At 49.8% G+C, this 18,740-nt stretch overlaps 2 protein-coding genes across 2 annotated transcripts; one reads left to right on the top strand and one right to left on the bottom strand.

Annotated features, from left to right (window-relative positions):
• The first annotated feature begins 2,775 nt into the window (after positions 1–2,775).
• On the top strand, positions 2,776–3,534 carry LOC104585035. Its single transcript, XM_010240938.1, has one exon. It carries the CDS (start codon positions 2,776–2,778, stop codon positions 3,532–3,534), a length of 759 nt encoding a protein of 252 aa, XP_010239240.1.
• A 14,486-nt stretch (positions 3,535–18,020) lies between these two features.
• Positions 18,021–18,740, bottom strand: LOC100840456 (F-box/FBD/LRR-repeat protein At5g22660). The gene has a single exon (XM_010240937.1). It carries the CDS (start codon positions 18,738–18,740, stop codon positions 18,021–18,023), a length of 720 nt encoding a protein of 239 aa, XP_010239239.1.

Genomic DNA, 18,740 nt, shown 5'->3' with positions numbered 1-18,740 from the left:
TCATCTCCCTACCCCTTCCATGGTACCAGGGATGTCGATGGAAATATAAGGTGCGGCCACACACTATTCGAGTGCCGCCGTTTTCACGAGTTGCAGAACACATGCAGCCAGTTTCAGAATTCAACGGCAAGCAGGGATTACCCTCGGGGGCCAGGTCAGAATTCAACGAGGAATAACCCCAACCTTTGGCTCTGCCACACGCCACTCGAGCTGGGATGGCCGCGCACAATGCACCACCTCCCCCTCCATTGCCACCAAATTTCGCTGGATCCGTGCAACACACGCAGCCTGCATCACGGCCATCAGAAACAACAGTCGCAGCTGACACGTATCCAGCGCCTCCGGGAAATATATGCATGATACAGAAAGGAAGGCTGTCCATCCGACATCAAAAAGTTATCACTCGACAAGTTCATCTGGCTATGACCGAACCACCCGCCACCCTAGAATACCTCGACTGGTCCGAGGTCGCCATTTCATTCTCGCGGGCAGACCACCCACCTCAGATCCCGAGGCCAGGACAGTCAGCACTAGTCCTAGAAGCTCAGGTGGGAGGCTATGAGATGAGCAAGGTATTCAAGATGGAGGCAGTGGCATTAACATCATATTTGCGGATACACTAAGGGCGATGAACATATCTCTAACAAATCTCCAAGCTACAGACACATCTTTCCACGGAATTGTTCCGGGAAAACAGGCAGTACCATTGGGCCTGGTCAGCCTCGACGTCGACTTTGGCAACCCTGCTAATTTTCGCAAGGAACGGATCAATTTTGAAGTACTTGACTGGAAATCACAATACCATGTGCTTCTAGGCCGGCAGCACTCGCCAGGTTTATGGCCATCCCCCACTATGCATATCTCGTGATGAAAATGCCTGGACCCTACGGCATAATAACCATCCGAGGAAGCTTTACAAGATCGGACAATTGTGACAGAGAATTCCATAAACTTGCTGAATCATTCGGCATGCAGACATAACTCGCCTCTTTGAAGGCAACGACGGACAACGACGTACTTCCCATGATGAAGAAAGCGCCACAGCAGATAGAGTTCAGCACAAAGAGTGACACGGCGGAGCATCAGGTACACCCGACGGATCCCAGTAAAACAGTGCTGGTGTCATCGAGCCTTCCTCCCGCATAGGAAAGCGCACTCGTCGAGTTCCTGCGTGAGAATTGGAAAATTTTTGCCTGGGTACCATCCGATATGCCGGGTATTCCCAGGGAACTCGCCGAGCACACTTTGCATGTGGACGAGCATGCCAAACCCATCAAGCAACCGATGCGACGTTTTTCAGAACCAAAGCGGAAGGCCATTGGTGAGGAGGTCAATCGTTTGCTCGATGCAAAGTTTATCCGGGAAATAAAACAAGCTACCTGGGTGGCGAACCCCGTGCTTGTCCCGAAGGAAAACACGAAAGTTTTGCGCATGTGCGTCGACTTCACCTCGTTGAACAAGCACTGCCCGAAAGATCATTTTCCCCTGCCTCGAATTGACCAGATCGTCGATTCGACTACGGGATGTGCCCGGTTGTCATTCCTTGATGCATATTCTGGATACAATCAGATTTGATTGAAGAAGGAGGACGAAGACAAGACAATATTCATAACACCTTATGGAGTTTTCTGCTACACAACTATGCCTTTCGGACTGAAAAACGCAGGCGCTACGTATCAACGTTGCATGTAGGCGTGTCTTGGGGCGTAGCTTGGCAGAAATGTTCAAGTCTGCATCGACGATATCGTTATCAAGACAAAGACTGAAGATACTTTATTAGAGGATATTCGAGAGACATTCCAGAATCTTGATAAGTATCGGATCAAGCGTAACCCGACGAAATGCGTTTTCGGAGTACCTGCAGGACAGCTTCTGGGCTATTTTCTTTCTGCAAGGGGAATCGAAGCCAATCTAGACAAGATCAGAGCAATAGTAACAATGAAGGAACCAACAAACATCCATGCAGTACAGCAGCTTACAGGACGAGTGGCAGCCCTCAGCCGTTTCATTAGTAGATTGGGAGAAAAAGCTCTACCATTCTACCAGCTACTCAAGAAGGGGGACAAATTCACGTGGACACCCGAAGCCAGCAGCGCATTCGCCGATCTAAAACGCATGCTATCGACTCCACCGGTCCTTGTAGCCCCATTCGAGAATGAGCCTCTCTTGCTATACCTCAGCGCCACAAATCAAGTGGTCAGCACAGCCTTGGTAGTAGAAAGAGCAGAAGAAGAGAAAGCGCAGCCAGTCCAAAGGCCAATATACCATGTTAGTGAAGTACTGTCTCTCACAAAGCAGCGTTATCCACATTATCAGAAGCTGGCATACGGAGTATTCATGACGGCTCGGAAGTTGGAACATTATTTTCAGCAACACCCGATCGTCGTAGTAAGTGAAGCTCCACTCGCCAACATTCTCTATAACCCAGAGGCAACAGGACGGGTCGCCCAATGGGGAATCGAGCTTTCGCCCAAGAATATCACATACGAGCGCCGGAAAGCAATCAAGTCGCAGGTGCTGCCAGATTTCATCGCCGAGTGGACCGAGATGCAGACTCCAAGCCCACCCGATTTGTCGAGTGCCTGGACCATGTATTTTGATGGATCCAAGCGGGTAGAAGGTGCCGAGGCAGGAGTAATATTGATCTCACCAAAAGGAGACAGGATGCGCTATGTTTTTCAGATGCACTTCCGCAACGCCTCCAACAATGAAGCCTAGTACGAAGCTCTGTTGCATGGCATGCGGATGGCAAAAGCATGCGGTGCCACTCGCGTAATGATCTATGGTGACTCCAACTTGGTTGTGCAGCAAACAATGATGACCTGTGATGCAGTATCAGACACCATGATCGCCTACCGTGATATGTACAACACATTGGAGGGTACGTATGACGGTTGCGAGCTCGCGCATGTCAGCCGAGCCAGTAATGAAGAGGCTGATCATTTGGCCAACCTGGGATCCACACGGGCAGCAGTTCCGCCTGGCGTTTTTCTGGAGATCATCCATCAACGAAGCATCAAAGAGAACAACGTGACAATTTCAGTCAAAAAGTCACCCAACTCAGATCCCACAGCCGATTCAGCAGTTTTACCTGACAACCCCGCAAATGAGCAAGCAGCAGCTGGCGCAGTTGAAGTCCTGGCAATTGAACCAACATGGATGAAGCCTTTACTCGCATACATGCTCGAGCAGGAGTTGCCAGAGGATACAACCGAAGCTAGAAGGGTTATGCGGCGATCGAAAGCTTTCACAGTAATAAACGGCAAGTTGTACAAGCGCAGTGTCTTCGGTATTTTTCAGAGATGTATCTCACTAGAAGAAGGACATGATATCCTCCTAGATATCCATCAGGGCACGTGTGGGCACCACGCTGGAAGCAAGACAATCGTCGCCAAAGCCTTCAGAGCTGGATTCTACTGGCCCACGGCCCTACTCGATGCCCAGGCTATCGTCAGCAAATGCGAGACATGTCAGATGTTCGCCACGAAGCCGCATGCCCCAGCATCCGAACTCAAGACAACTCCCATCGCCTAGCCTTTTGCGCAATGGGGACTCGATATGGTAGGCCCGTTGAGGAAGTCGCGTCATGGAGGACACCGCTTTCTGCTAGTCGCGGTTGACAAATATTCGAAGTGGATCGAAGCCATACCAATCGCAAGTGCCACATCTGCAATGGCTATTCAATTCTTCAGGTCTATCGTTTTCTGTTTTGGTGTTCCTCACAGTATCATCACGGACAATGGAAGCAACTTCAAAGCAGCCGACTTTCAAGACTTCTGCGAGCAGACGGGGATCCGTATCAACTATGCAGCAGTCGCGCACCCACAGACAAATAGCCAAGTCAAAAAGGCCAATGGTCTGCTCACCGAAGGCATGCGGAAAAGGTTGATGACACCCTTGCAGAGAGCACCTGGCGCATGGGTCGAAGAACTCCCTTCGGTACTCTGGAGCTTGAGGACTACACCCAATTCTTCAATGCAGTTCACCCCTTTCTTCATGGTGTACGGAGCAGAAGCAGTGCTGCCATCCGAAGTAAGGTATAAAGCACCTCGGGTCGCAGCATACGCTAGACCAGATTGCACAGAAGGTATGGAAGATGCATTCAACGCAGCAGATGAGGCACGCGACATCGCCCTTGCTCGGTCAGCAGTCTACCAACAGAGTCTCCGCAATTGTCACGACCGTTGACTACGCCGTCGTTCATTCGTTGAAGGTGACCTAGTCCTTCGGCTAAAACAGAAGGGTCATCACAAATTGGCATCACCTTGGGAAGGACCCTACATCATATCCAAAGTGATCCGCGGCGGTTCCTAAATCCTGAAGGATCCAGCCACCAGCATCGATTTCGGCATGCCATGGAACGCCGCATAGCTATGGCGTTTCTATGCTTAGTTTTTTTTCTACAAACAGATTCAGTTTATCTTTTTATCGTCTTCAGTTTCTATTCAGTCATAATATTTTCGTCAGTACGTCATTGAATAAAGATTAGTTTTTCCCTCGCACATGAGCTGAATTACTACATTAAACACCTTCGTCTCTTCAAAGACCTGAGGGATGTATCTATATAATATCGCTTGAGTGCGGCAACTCCAGCTTCGCAGTTAAAACTCCACGGGTGGCACTCACCCGACAATCAATCAGGACTCGGGGGCTGCGCGAAACACCCGCAAAAACAAGCATCATACAAATCATAATTACCCCCGTCCAGGAGAGGACTCCAAACCATCGGCTCGACACCCCCATCAATGGACGGCACTCAGGCGCAAGTCTGTCACCCTTCATCACGACACAAGATATTCAACATCGGCAAACGAGATCAGTGGATAAAGGTACATATCCAAAATATTTAACTAACAAAGTTTTGGTTGCAGGACACGACAGAAGAAGAGGAAACACAAGCTGTTCGGCACCTAATGACAAGAAAAGACTCGAGGGCTATTTCCTCCAAAAAAACAAGTGCTAAAACTCAACAACGCGGTGGAAGTCTATATCATCTCGACAAGGTTGACCAGTTCTCGAGCATGCCACTCGACGGCGTCATAGTAATACTCCATCTTCAAAAAACAGCACCACATGCAGTCCCTCCAGATCGAGGCCAGGATATCGAAGCCTAACAAAAGCCAGGCCAACGGTGGCGTCAGTTACAAGCTGCTCATGTATACAACTCTTGATGACAGCCGAATCTGTGAACAAACGGATCAAACCCCGAAGACCGTCAAGAACTGGCGTATTCGGGAACAGCGCTCTGTGAATGTCAGTCATAATCTGGCGGCACGAGCTCAAACAAGCCTTGGCTCGGGCAGCTCGATCCTGCAGAAGCGCCAATACATACCCCCTATCAGAATCAAACCATAAGGAAGGAACCGTCGGCCCTGCCCGTTGAAGCATGTTCAAGCGATGACGAACGCGCTCAGCCTCCTCATGGGACTCGGGGATAATCTCTGCAAACCCAAAACAGCTTGTTCAAGATGGAAAGCAATACATAACGTGCAGTCACCACGGACAATGCTTACCGCGCAGATCAGAGCTTATCGAAACAAGCTCCCCCAGGAGAAATTATTCTCGGGTGGTAGCGGTGCGAGCCTTCGACTTCCACACAGCAACCTCCCCGCGAAGCGCCAAGAGTTGACGTTCAGCGTCCCTCACGCGATCGTGAAGATACACAATCTCATCAGAGCGACTCATCTCGACAAAACCAATGAAGTAGCTGATCTCGCTGGATATGCCAATCAATGAGTCCAAACCTAACTATAAATAGTCGACCATGGACTCGGGGGCTACTCCCATCAGGAGCGCTGATCGCGCACCCGACGAAATTTTACCAACTCAAGATCTGTTCGAGTCCGTGCCTTACTCCACGCAGTTAGCCACGCACTCGGGGGCTACTCCCATCTGGAGCGCTGATCGCGCACCCGATGAAAAATTCTTAACTTAGGATCCGTTCGAGTTCTTTCCTAACTCTACACAGTTGGCCACGCACTCGGGGGCTATTGCCATCAGGGGTGCTATCCGCCTACTCGACGGTAACCCACTCAGCGAATATGGGCAAGATGTACAGCATTTGAACAACGATTTATATAACAGATCCATTAGAGTGGCCACATACATGTTGAATTTTTTCTTTCGAGTCTGTCCCCAACTACAAGCAGTTGGACACGCAATCGGGGGCTGCTCCCATCGGGGGCTGCTCCCATCGGGAGCGCTGATCGCGCACCCGATATCTTTTTCCCTAGGTGCCTACGGCGCGACTTGATTTGCGACCCGGTTCGCCTCAAGCTGCCTTTGTTCCGCCTCTTCATGAAGGAAGATGATCCATCGAGCCGGTTGCAGAGTTTGATCCATCTGAGGTCGAATATCAATTGTCTCCCCAGGCATCACCGGAAGCTCGTGGATGTGATCAAGATCCAAACTAGGGTGCTTCACCAGCGCAAATGCCAAAGCATGTTGAGCGCCCCTGATCATCAAACTCTGGGCAAAATCTTGTATCCCCGTGCCGCCACGAAATTTTTGCATCAAAGCTTCAAGTCCTGCAGGTGGTCGACACAGAGGAAACAAGGCTTGGTATACGTGCTCCAACGTCGATCGACAGGAGTCGGCAAAACCCCCTATCTGGTCAACACGGTCTTGCATCAAAGCCAAAGCTCGGCCACTGTCTTTGTCATACCAAAAGGATGATCTATTCAACGTGTTCAGCCTGCTCAGTCAGGAGTTCACCCTCTCGGCCTCCGATTGGGGGTCAGGTTGAAGACCTAGAGCATCAGAATCAATAACAACTACAGTTGCAAAGGCAATAGTCAATCGAAGGAAAGAAATTTAGTTACCGCCAATTTCTCATACATCATCGACAACTCCTTCATCAGAAATTCCTCGCAGTCACGGGCGGCTTTGGATTTGGTCCATTGCACGATCACCTCCCCCGTGACCACCCGAAGCTTTTGCTTGAGACCCTTTAGTTGGTCCCTCAATATCGTCGGGTCCAGAAGAGAGGCGGGGGAAGGCGCCGAAGTCGCCACGGTAGCAGGCACTGACTGCGACTCCAAGGGAATGGCCTGGACAACCGGTGTTTCGCGCGTTTCGTCGTCATCGCTCTACTGCGCCAAGCAAGACAGAAAAGAAAATACATCTTCAAAAGACGGCCAAGAGACATTCATATTGCATCAAAAGAAGATATTTCAGGCACCATAGTACGGGTTCATCTTAAACGAAATCATGGCGGAGTCAATACTACAAACTATTACCGTAAGGCAAGAACGAACTTCACGATGAAGGACCAGCTCCCACCTCATCCGTAGCCTCCTGCGCGGTCCGTACAGTCGCCGCGTTCAGTTGCTCGATGACGGCGGTGAACTTCTTCGCCAGCTTGCGTCCCCGCTTAACAAAGCGCTTCAACTCGACGACTTGCCCATCAGGAATCATTGGAGCACCATCAGCAACCTTCTGCAGCAGCACCTGGTCGAGTCCATGTGTGAGCGAGAGGATGAAGGCAGCCTCAGCACCCGCCTGCGTCTGCGCCCGAGTGAAGTCTTCGAGTGGATCTTCTCCATCGAAGAATCTCAGCAAGCCGACGTCTGGATACATGCTCGTAAATAATGACCTCAGCGAGGAAGACACCTTCGCGAGCATGTCAGCCGCATGATTGCACAACTCCCCAACTGAGCCCACCACACCACTTAATTCAGTGACTTGGTGTTTGCCACGAAGAGAGGACAATGAGCTGAGGGAATCTGCGCCAAAATCACATCAGTCGAAGAAATCAAAGGGGAAAGGAAACAATCTCAGTTATGATTAAACTCACCGGAGAGCGCGTCGACGGCAGCCGAAAGTCACGTCTTCAACTCGTCATATCGAGAGGCAATCTACTTCTTCTCGAGTGCAAAGCTCTCCTGCGCCTCCAGCTTGGCCTGCTTGACAGGCGCGTCCACCACGGCATGTGCAGCCGCCAATTCCTTGGCAGAACCAGCAACCAGCTACTCGTACTTCGACCGCCACTCTTGACTATTACCAACCACCACGTCGCGTAGTCGGTTGGCCTGTTCAGTCAAACCTGCAAATACAGGCAAGGTTAACATGCACCAAGTCCGTGCAGACAGTATGGACAGGGATTAAATACAGTTAAAGCTCATACCATGGGCGTGAGCAGCGACCTCTTTCGCTTGGTTCAGTTCCAGGCGTAGCTGCTGGTTTTCCTCCTCCAGTATTAGGTAGCGGTCGCCAAGATCCACCAACTTTTTAACGAAAGGCTGCAATTGACAGAAGCATGAGTGAAAGTTATTAGCATGAAAAATTGTTTCACTCAGCACTCCCATCGGGAGAACACTCACATGGTTTTCCAGGGCCAAAGCCCCAATACGAAGCTGAGACGCCGAAGTCGACGGTTGCGCAGTAGTCGGAGTCGGTGCCGTCTCGGGAAGTCTTGCAGGTGAGTTCCTCGCCGGCGAAGAATCTCGCACCTCGCACCGAGCCAAAGAGGCACTCGGTTTTGCAGGACTCTGGGCTGGAGAAACGGCACGAGAATTCTTGGCCACGGCGTCACCATCACTGTGGATTTCGGTTACTCGTTAACTCGGAAAGAAGAATTCTCAATCGACAAAGGAGCTGGTTTTTAAACGAAACGTACCTGGAGGAGCCACTCGATGACACATCGAATATGCGAAGACGTCCCACTTGATAGTGACCTTGGCTTTCTTGGTCAGGGGAGCCGACGGAGACGGCGACCAGGGCCTCGGTTCATCGGATGCGGCTGTGGCACTCGACGGAATTGTCTCCTCAGGCACCTCGTGCTGATAAGAGTCTCCAGTCAATTGCTCCGCCTCACTCGACCGACCATGCTTGTGTGACTGATGGTCATCTTCGTCCTCATCCACGTCATCCTCGTAAAGGGCGTCGGAGTTGGAGTAGTCGACCAGTTCGTCGTCGTCGACTGGAACCCCTTCGTCCAATGGAGGATGGCTCATAAGCTCCTGATGGCCCTACAACAACACTTTTCAATAAAAACTAACTTGGAAATTGTAGAGTAGTAAATGGTGAGTGAGTAAGGAAAAATCACCTCTTCACACGATCGGTCGGGTCCGTAAGGCGGCAGAGGCGACTCCAGATCTTCCAAGGTGATCTCTTTTCGAGTGACCACCCTTACTCGAGTCAGAAGGTACTCATCCGACAGCTCCTACGCACAGACTTGAGTGGAGTCTGACGGCCCCAAGTACTCCCACATGGAGTGGACTCGGGCCTGGATCGGCTGAATTCGCCTCTTCATGAAAAGGGCGATGAGCTGCAGACCACTCACCTCTTTCTCAGGAGTCTGTTGAAGCTCGACCACTTGCTTCAGCAAAACACTAGCCTCTGCATCCTCTTCAGCTGTCAGCTCGTGATTCCAAGACTTCAATTTTCTCACTTGAGCAGAGGCGGAGAACTCGGGCAGGCTGAAGTCCTTGCCGTCGACTGGCTCGTCTTGGAGGTAAAACCACCGACTCCTCCACTGCTGCACCGACTCGATCTAATGAAGGGAGAAGTATTGGACATCTCCGCGAACTTGGATGTTGGCGCCGCCGGTCTTGTAGATCCAGTCGCCCTTGCCCTGCCGCTTGATGATGAACAGCTTCTTCCACAAACCCCAGTGCGGTTTCACGCCCAGGTAGCACTCACAGAGCGTGACGAAGCACGCAATGTGCAGGTAGCTATTGGGCGTCAGATCGTGCATCTGAAGCCCGTACGCCAGCAGCAGCGCGTGGAAGAAGAAATGGACGGGGAGAGAAAGGCCGCGGATAACGAAATCATAGAAAACAACTCGCTCCCCAGGCCTGGGACGGGGAGTTACCTCATTGCCCGGGACGCGGACCTTGCCAGAGTCCTCGCCGAGAATGAGCCCGTGCTTCCGCACCACCGAAAAGTGACGCGCCAGGATCTCCGAACGCTTCCACTCCCCGGTCTTCTTGTCATCACCGGGCGCGGCGTCAGCAGTCTTCTTGGATTTCTTGTCCAAGGCGGGGGGAGCATCGCGAGATTCCTTCTTAGCGTCAGCAGCGGCGCTGGCACCGGCGGCGGTGGAGATCTTCTTCCTGCCCATGGTGGAAATCGCGCAATGGCAATGGTGGAAGAAGTAGGGAGCAAGAGCGACGGAGAGGAGGCTAGGTTTGGGCAAGGGAGCAAAGCGCAGAAGGAAGATGCAATGAAGTGTAGAAGACAAGGGGATGAAATGAGGTAGGAAGAAGACGATTGATAACAGGAAGGAGCAGAATCACCGCCGCATGATTTAGAATGATGCCACGTGTTTCGCATCCACGTATGACACGTGGCCCCAACAGAAACGAGCCGTTTCTCCTTCCGTCAGTTCAGGAACCCACGACAGCTATTATTGGGCCTAAAATCTTGCGCACATTGTATGGTCAAATCAAACTGACCACATCCACAGTACTCAATTCAGTCCGTGCATAAAGCATAAGGTACGTCCCATCGACTGCCCAGAGCATTTCTTTAATCAAAACGTCAGCAGAGACGTCATGTCAAGCTCTAGAAAACTCGGGGTTGCCACCCGACGGTACAGGAACTCGAAGTGTACCCCACTCATGGGCACTCGACATCAATATCCGGGTCGCACAGACTGCGAAACAAACCCGAAGCCACGTTCATAACGTGAAGGTAAGACCCGATGGTTTTTCATTGGGCCTGGAAATCAGCATCATCAGGCGATTCCAGATTATCCATGCGCTTGCATGAAGAAAAGATCCCAACGGACGCTTTGGTTGATCGCCTCACAGTACTGGATTTCGAGTCTGTAAAACCCCCGACAGGTTTGACTCGAATACCGCCAGTTATCCAGGCTCGAGCCTGGGGACTCGAGTGCTGATGTATGCTAACAGAGTTTTTGCCCTGGTGCAATTAACCGGACTCGACCGATCAAGTATTCCAGGCGCGTTATGCAACCATCCCACACAGTATCAGTACAAATCGCAGAAACGCTCTGTGGCTTTCGATTCACAGGTCAGGAATTCCCTAAATTCGGGTCTGATAAACATTCGAACCAATTGAATGGTGAACAGTTAAAGCAAGAAGACTATCCGCGTCTTGACATACAGTCGAGTAACTGAAATAAAAAAACTCTTGAGTCCCTACCCGAGCCTGCACCTCGAACAGGGACTCGGGGGCTAAGTGACGAGGGAATGACCCTTCGAGTCCTCAACCTTCATATACCCGATACAGCTCAAAAGGGGGTCCACTCGAAGGCCCATCAAGTATATGCAGGTCGAGTCCCTCAAAGTGCGGCTCAAGCCAAGAAGCATAATCTTTTTGTACCAGAACAAACTGATTTGATTGTAACCTTCCCGAGTATCACGCCCGAGACCTAGCCGCCAGTATATAAGGCTAGGAGGGGGAGTCGGGAAGGGGGAACTTCTACACACACACACGCCAGATCCATCTGCGCATCATAGCTTCTCTGTAATCTTGATCAATACAATACACCAAAAGCAGGACGTAGGGGTTTTACCTTCCGAAGGCCCTGAACCTGGGTAAACCTTGCGACTCTCCTTAGTCTTTGTTAGTCGACGAGATCGCTGGTGCACCCCGTGCTCTCCTTCAGTCGAAAACCCTTGAGTCAGGGTATTGCCGAGGTTGCCCCTCGTCACACATGTCAATTGAAAATTAAGATGAGAGTATGAGTAAGTATACCTTCTAGTGTAAGCTTTCAACTCCAAATTTATAGCACCCGATAAACCTCCAAGAAGCACGCAGCTAGGGCTATTTGTCATCGTCGCTACAGTTTGCACAAAAGCCACAACGTTCCCCCAAATCATCTCTTTCAAAGTAATCAGCCTGACAGGAGGTCTCCACAAATGCAGTTTGTAACAAAGGCATGCTTTCAAGCAAAGGGGCTTTTCCATCCGAATGATTGATTCGCAGCCAAACAAGACTAGGGATTTTTTTTTTCTAGAATATACCCGGGCGAGCATATCATATATTGAAGAAGAAAAGACTGCGATGCAATTACAAGGCCGCAAAGGCCAACGTTATACAATCACTCACGCAAGACCCACCCCTCTACTCCTTGGCCAACATCGGCGAAAGGACTATCCCCCAACAGCCCCGCCCGTCGCCAAGACTCACCCTCCACCGCGATCGCGTATCTAATGGATCGCGCAGAAGCAGTCAAACCATCGAAGACCACCGCATTTCTGTGCTTCCAAACACACCACCAAACCAAAATGATCCTACTGAACAAATCACCGCAAGCATGCCCAGAATCAGCAATCGCAAACCACCAGCCCTGAAGAGAGTCGTCCACACTCGGAAGCCACTCCTCGTGGCGCCAACGGAGAAGGATAGATGACCAGGTGAGCGATGGACTCCCCATCCTGGTCGCACAGTGGGCATCGCGCGGCATGTTGCATCCCACGCCGAGCCAAACGGTCAGCCGTCCAACATCTGTTACGCAGAGCCAGCCACGCAAAGAACTTGCAATGAGGAGGGGCTTTCGAGGCCCAAAGATTGTCCACGCAGGGAGTCCCCACGCGTCATGCAAAGAAGGCCGCATAAGCAGAGGCCGCCGTGAAGGTACCCGAAGACGACCAGTTCCAACGGAACTTGTCATCGTCCACAAAGAGCACCACATCATTGGTTAGAGACCAGACCCGGAGGTACTCCAGGATCCCTTGTTCCGACAAATTCGGCCCAACCTCTTGAACCCATGAAAGGTTAGAAAGGGCGTCCGCCACCGAACAGTTGGCAGCACCACGCAACAGCCGCTGATAGAGCAAGGGGCCCCGGTCACGAAGAGCGGGCCCCGATAGCCACTTGTCCAACCAAAAACGTGCCAAGGTCCCGTCTCCCAAAGTAACCGAAATGGCTAACTCACTCCAAGGTCTGTCCTGGTCAACCGCACTAGCCAACACCACCTTGCCCTGAGCGCAAGATTCAACAACCTGAGATTGGGCAGACCCAGACCCCCAAACGACTTAGGGGAGCAAACTGATTCCCAAGCGACAAGACAATGGCCCCCCTTCGCCTCCTTACGTCCTTTCCACAGGAATCCCCGACAGACTATCGATGCAAGCGATCGTTTTCATGGGAAGGTCCAAGGACATCATGGCGTAAATAGGCATGGCCATCAAAGTGGACTTGATCAAGGTCAGCCGACCGCCATGAAAGAGGAGAGGCGCCGTCCACATCTGAAGCTGATTCACCACTTTATCCACTTGTGAACCGATTCACCACTTTATCCACTTGTGAACCCAGCCGCGTATGGGAGATCTTGCGAAGTCCCAAAGGCAGCCCAAGATAGATGCATGGGAAAGGAAGGACACCACACTGCCAGACATTCACCACGCGCTCCCTCTGAGCATCCAAGCATCGGATCAAATGGGCCGACGTTTTCTGGAAGTTCACTCGAAGACACGCAGCCAAACAAGACTAGGGATAGAAATACAGATCCGGAAATCAGAGCAAAACCTACCACGGGAGATGCTCAAACGCTTTACAGACTTGGATGAGATCTTGTCAACGAAGAATTGGCAAAATAGTATCCTAAGATCCTCCAAAGCTGGACAGCTTGCAAAATCAAGAATTTTCCTTTTAATGATACAGCAATGAGCAACAATTTTCTCAAATGCCTGGAGATCAGAGGAGCACGGTCGAGTGTGGCCAAAGTGACAGCAAGCATCCTGGATTGGCACAACAAAGCCTGCCGGATCCAAATGTCGATATGCACAGCCTCGTTGAACCCACCACCAAAGTTGAATCTGACCTCATCCAGAGTCGAGCCATGGTCACGGAGAAGCAGGAGAGGGTATATGAAATCTTTCATATCATTGCCCCTCTTTATGGAGTAGATGTCAAGGCGACGCATGAACCTCCAGACATGGCGCCATCGGCGGGCGAGCACGGATGGAAGCCAAGGATGTGCTGGAGGTCGCCGTCCGGCAGGGCGCTGATCCGATCTTCGCCGCTGGACATGGACGCTTTCTTGGCGATGCTCCCGTCAGACATTCCGCCGAACAGGTGGCGAGCACCGGACGCTGCGGGTGACAAGATGAGGGAATGCAGCCAAAAGAAAAGGCACTGTCGACACTTGCAGACGCGGGGAACGATCTCACATTGACAGGCTTAGCTTCGCTCCACGGCGGCGGCGGCACAAATGAAGCGAATCGCCCAACGGAGAAGCTTGAAGCGTGGGTACTTTTTTTTTTATCGGAGCGTGGGAGGACGTCTGGGGCCAAAATCCAGGCCATAGGGAGGCCCGATGGCGTGGGATCCGACCTCTACCGGGGATCTCGGTGACGCGGGCGAGGACAGGGACGGAGGGGAGACGCGACGAGAGGAGATGTGTCGCAACAGAGAGAAAATATGGGTTGTGTCCAACTTTTGCAGCGTACCCAAAACTGGATATTCATACCTATATTTTTTTTCTTTTCCTTTTTCTTTTTGCACAATTCTCCATCTTCCCAAATCAGCCCAAAATCAAATCCCAATTGCCCCAAATCGAACCCCAGATTGGAGAGGCAGAGGATGCGCGGGGCACAGGGGAGGTCGGGTGCAGCGGCGCCGGCGCGGAGACGTCGCCGGAGCTTCCATGGCGGCGTTCGGCGGTCGGACAACGGCCACGACCATGGCGCGCGAGCAGGGCGTTGATGCGGGGCGCGGGACAGCATGCACAGGGGGAGGAGGTGGAGGAGGGGGACGCGAGACAGCAAGTGAAAGAGGAGCGCGAGGCGCGCGCAAGTCGCCGACGAGCTCGTCACGGTCTATGCTGCTGCCGCTGCCATGAGAGCCGTGGAGGAGCTCCTCCTTGTCTGCCGCGGGGACGGTGCGACTGCAGGGCGGCGGGGCTCTTAGCGGAGCCCGTGGCTGGGGGGGAAGACGTCGTGGGGCGGCGTTGGATTTGGTGCAGCCCGAGCTAGGTCATGGCGGCGGCGGCGGCTTCGTGCTCGGAGCGGAGGCGTGGCGGGGGCATCAATGCCGGGGGCAGACAACGGCGAAGAGGTGCGAGGGAGCAGGGCGGAGCGGCCCGCGGCAGGGAAGGCGGCGGCGGCAAGGTCCGGCCGCCGGAATCGGCGTCGTCGCCGGCGCCGACGGGTCGCGATGGGGGTGGAATGTTCCGTTTCCTGGGCAGTTGGCTTCCCAGCTGGGAATACGGGGTTACTGGGGATAAAAAACCAAAAAAATATGGGTAGGCAAGTTTTTTGAGTACGCTGGTGGAGCTAAATTTTGGGACAAAATACCCATATTGACAGTTTTTGGGTATTTTTTCTAAATATGGGTATGCTGTTGTAGATGCTCTAAGATGGAGCCATGTCTTTTGCAGTAAAAATCTGACAATGTATACTATCTTATTATCTGGGTCTTAACTTGGAACCCATACAGCCCAATATATGTTTTTCTTTTCTCCAACCACTTGAGGCCTTTGTGCGCGAGTTTTTTAGTGTTTATGTCAGATGTACAGTACACAAATAGTACTTGAGGCCTAGCCACAACGCAAAGGCTGGGTCTTTGAAGTTTTAAAAGCCAGACCTAAAATGTTCTTAAGACCCAGATCTAAAATGTAAGGCTGTGTTTTAAGGGTTGGCACGTTCCTTAAAAGCCATTTTTGGACTACATTCAAGATGCCATTAGGATGAAATCTTGTACGGTTCAAACCTTTTGTGCATGGATATAAAATTTTAATTTTTATTCTGAATATGTGGGTGAAAGTCTCGTGTATCTATTTGGAATCATCCGAAATTAACTTCAAAGGTGCCCAAATTCAGTTGCAAGCTCTCCTGAAATTGGCTTGAATTGATTTGTAAAAGTTGATCTCGTAATTTAAAAATCCATGAAAAAAATTTAAACTCGTGATTAGATTTTAGAAAGTTGATCCTTGTTTTTTATTTTTTTTATTTGCAGAAAAGTTTAAAAAGAAACTCCCCTCGAGCGTCTGACGCTCCGCAACAGGGTTAACGGGTTGGGTTGATGCTGAACGTGGCATGCAATAAATGGGGCCCACCTGTAAGAAATCAAGTCAAGCCGTCAAACCACCCACTTTCAGGCTAGTCGAGACAACTGACTCAAAATGTGTGGCTCTGTGAACGGTTTGCGTTAATTGTGTTTCAACGACTATTTTGCGTTAACCGTGGTTCAACAACCGTCACCAAAATTATACTTGTGGTTTTCTAGCAAAAGACAAAAGACGGGAGGGGGATGTCACTAGCGTCATTGACCCACGCACTGACGTGGCATTGAATTTGCTTGCTTCTTTTTGACAGCTTGCCCAACCAGTTTGATTAGTGACAAAAGTGAGATCATTAAACTGGTAAAATGTTTAAATATAAGTGTCGTTGATTTAGCACAACTTTAGTCACCGACGAACGACACTTATTATGGGATCGGAGGCAGTATATGTTTTGAGATTATGGATTAAAGTGAGTCAACCATCCAACTATAATCTCTGCAGGTATAACCAATGCAATATCTCCGGTCCATAACAAACCTTAGTGAATGTAAGATATGTACTCAGCCCTGACAGCAAAAAGTACAAAAAAACAAGATGACCTCATAAATCAGGCCCAACTAGTTGGCATTAAACAAGTCAGCACATGGCTGATTTTATTATCGAAACCAGTTTGCCATCCGCACATGCAAAAGACGCCAACCAAACTTTAGCCCATCATTCCCAAAAAACTAGTAATACCTGTACATATGTCAGAAGAGGAGCTATCAGTTCAGTGGGACATCTAATAAATTGACAACCATATTTGAAATACATGATAAATAGGATGCTCACTTTACTGGTTGGGCATGCAGCTTGATCTAATAACTTCAATTGTTGATATGCAATTGATGCCCAAATGATAACTACTTTCCTAGATATGTCATTCTAGCATTTTTAGGTCAATCACATCTAAACTGACTGAGTCACAAGAACACATTGAATATAAGATCAACGCAGCTAGCTAACTTACTTGTTGACGATTCTCTGCCCAGTTTAACGTTAATCTGCACAACAATGCTGCTCAGAAATTCTAAAGTTTTAAAAACCCTCCAATCAATCTTTACACATTTGATTTCAACTATCTTAAGGTTTTCAGATATTGCAGGTAGTTGCTCCAACGGAGAGTACCTTCCTTCTGATTCTTTTCTACATTCTGGTCCCTGTAGTTAAAAATATATATAGACAAGATCAATAGATCATACATAATAAATGTACTCACCAAGATCAATCAACTATCCACAACAGCTCTAATAACACAACCATTGAAGACTCATAAATCTTATACCTCAGATAGTTGAAGAGTGAGCTTCTCAAGAATTGGTGAATGTTTGAGAATACAAGCTAGCGCATGGAAGCCACTAGCGACACACCACTCATTCAGCAATAATATCTTTAAGTTACTAAATGGCGGACACCATCTCAAATCCCTTTTGAAAATAAGCTGGTGAAAGTGAAATGTAGTTAGGTACTAACAGTTCAAGGTTTAGGATTAAAATGCATGATCCACTGAAAATAAAGAGCACAGCAGGTTTGCAGAGAGATCTGAAAAGTCACAACTTGAGAAAGTAATCAAAGATACTCCATATATAACATAGTGACACATTTAGAAAGTTTCTAAGCATTTTACAAAATGCCACACATATTGACCATGCATGGTTAAATTCCTATATAAAGTCACACCATGAGTAGATGAAGACTGTTCATTCCGAGTATCAGTAACTTTGCATTCTTAACTAGAATTTCGAAAGAACTCAAAACACGCCAATGTTGATATCAAGTATATGTCACCGATCAAAGATAACAGGTCAGACATCTCATACATGCCCACTGAAACGACAATATTTAGAGCTCATAGGGTTGCTATGCAAGTGATAGTGTTGATTCAATAATGTCTACCGATGGATGCATATCTTGATAAATAAGCAAGTAGTGAAAACCAACATGTGTGCATTGAAAATTAAGATGAGTTTTGAGTAAGTATACCCTTCCAGTGTAAGCTTTCAACTCCAAATTTATAGCACCCGACAAACCTCCAAGAAGCACACAGCTACGGCTATTGTTGTCGTCAGCTACCTCTTTCACAGTACTCAGCCTGAGAGGAGATGTTCACAAATGCAGTTTCCAGCAAAGGCATGCTTTCAAGCAAAGGGGCTTTACCATCCAAATGATCAATCTGCAGCCAAACAAGGCTAGGGATAGAAATGCGGGTCCGGAAATCACAGCGAGATTTACCATGGTAGATGCTCAAACGCTTTACAGACTTGGATGAGATCTTGTCAACGAAGAACGTACAAAGTGATATCCTAAGATCCTCCAAAGCTGGACAGCTTGCAAAATCAAGAATGTTTCCAATTAACAATATAGCAAAGAGCACCAATTTTCTCAAATGCCTGGAGATCAGAGGGCGGTCGAGTATGGTGAAAGTGACAACAAGCACCTTGGATTGGCACAATAAAGCCTGCCGGATCCACATGTTGATATGCACAGCTTCTATGAACCCACGAAAGTGGAATCTGACCTCACCCAGAGTCGATTTGTTGTCACGGAGAAGCAGGAGAGGGTATATGAAATCTTTCGAATCATTGACACTCGTTTTGGAGTAGATGTTGAGGCGACGCATGAACGTCCAGACATGGCGCCAGCGCCGGGCGAGCACGCTCGTCTGCACCGCGCTTTCCGCCGGAAGGAAGCCAAGGATGTGCTCGAGGACGCCGTCTGGAAGGGCGCTGATCCGATCGTCGCCGCTGGACATGGACGCTTTCTTGGCGATGCTCCCGTCAAACAT

Source organism: Brachypodium distachyon, chromosome 4 (assembly GCF_000005505.3).
Source record: "Brachypodium distachyon strain Bd21 chromosome 4, Brachypodium_distachyon_v3.0, whole genome shotgun sequence".
Taxonomy (NCBI): Eukaryota; Viridiplantae; Streptophyta; class Magnoliopsida; order Poales; family Poaceae; genus Brachypodium; species Brachypodium distachyon.
Note: the sequence above shows the minus strand (reverse complement) of the source record. Positions and strands in the feature narration are given on the sequence as shown.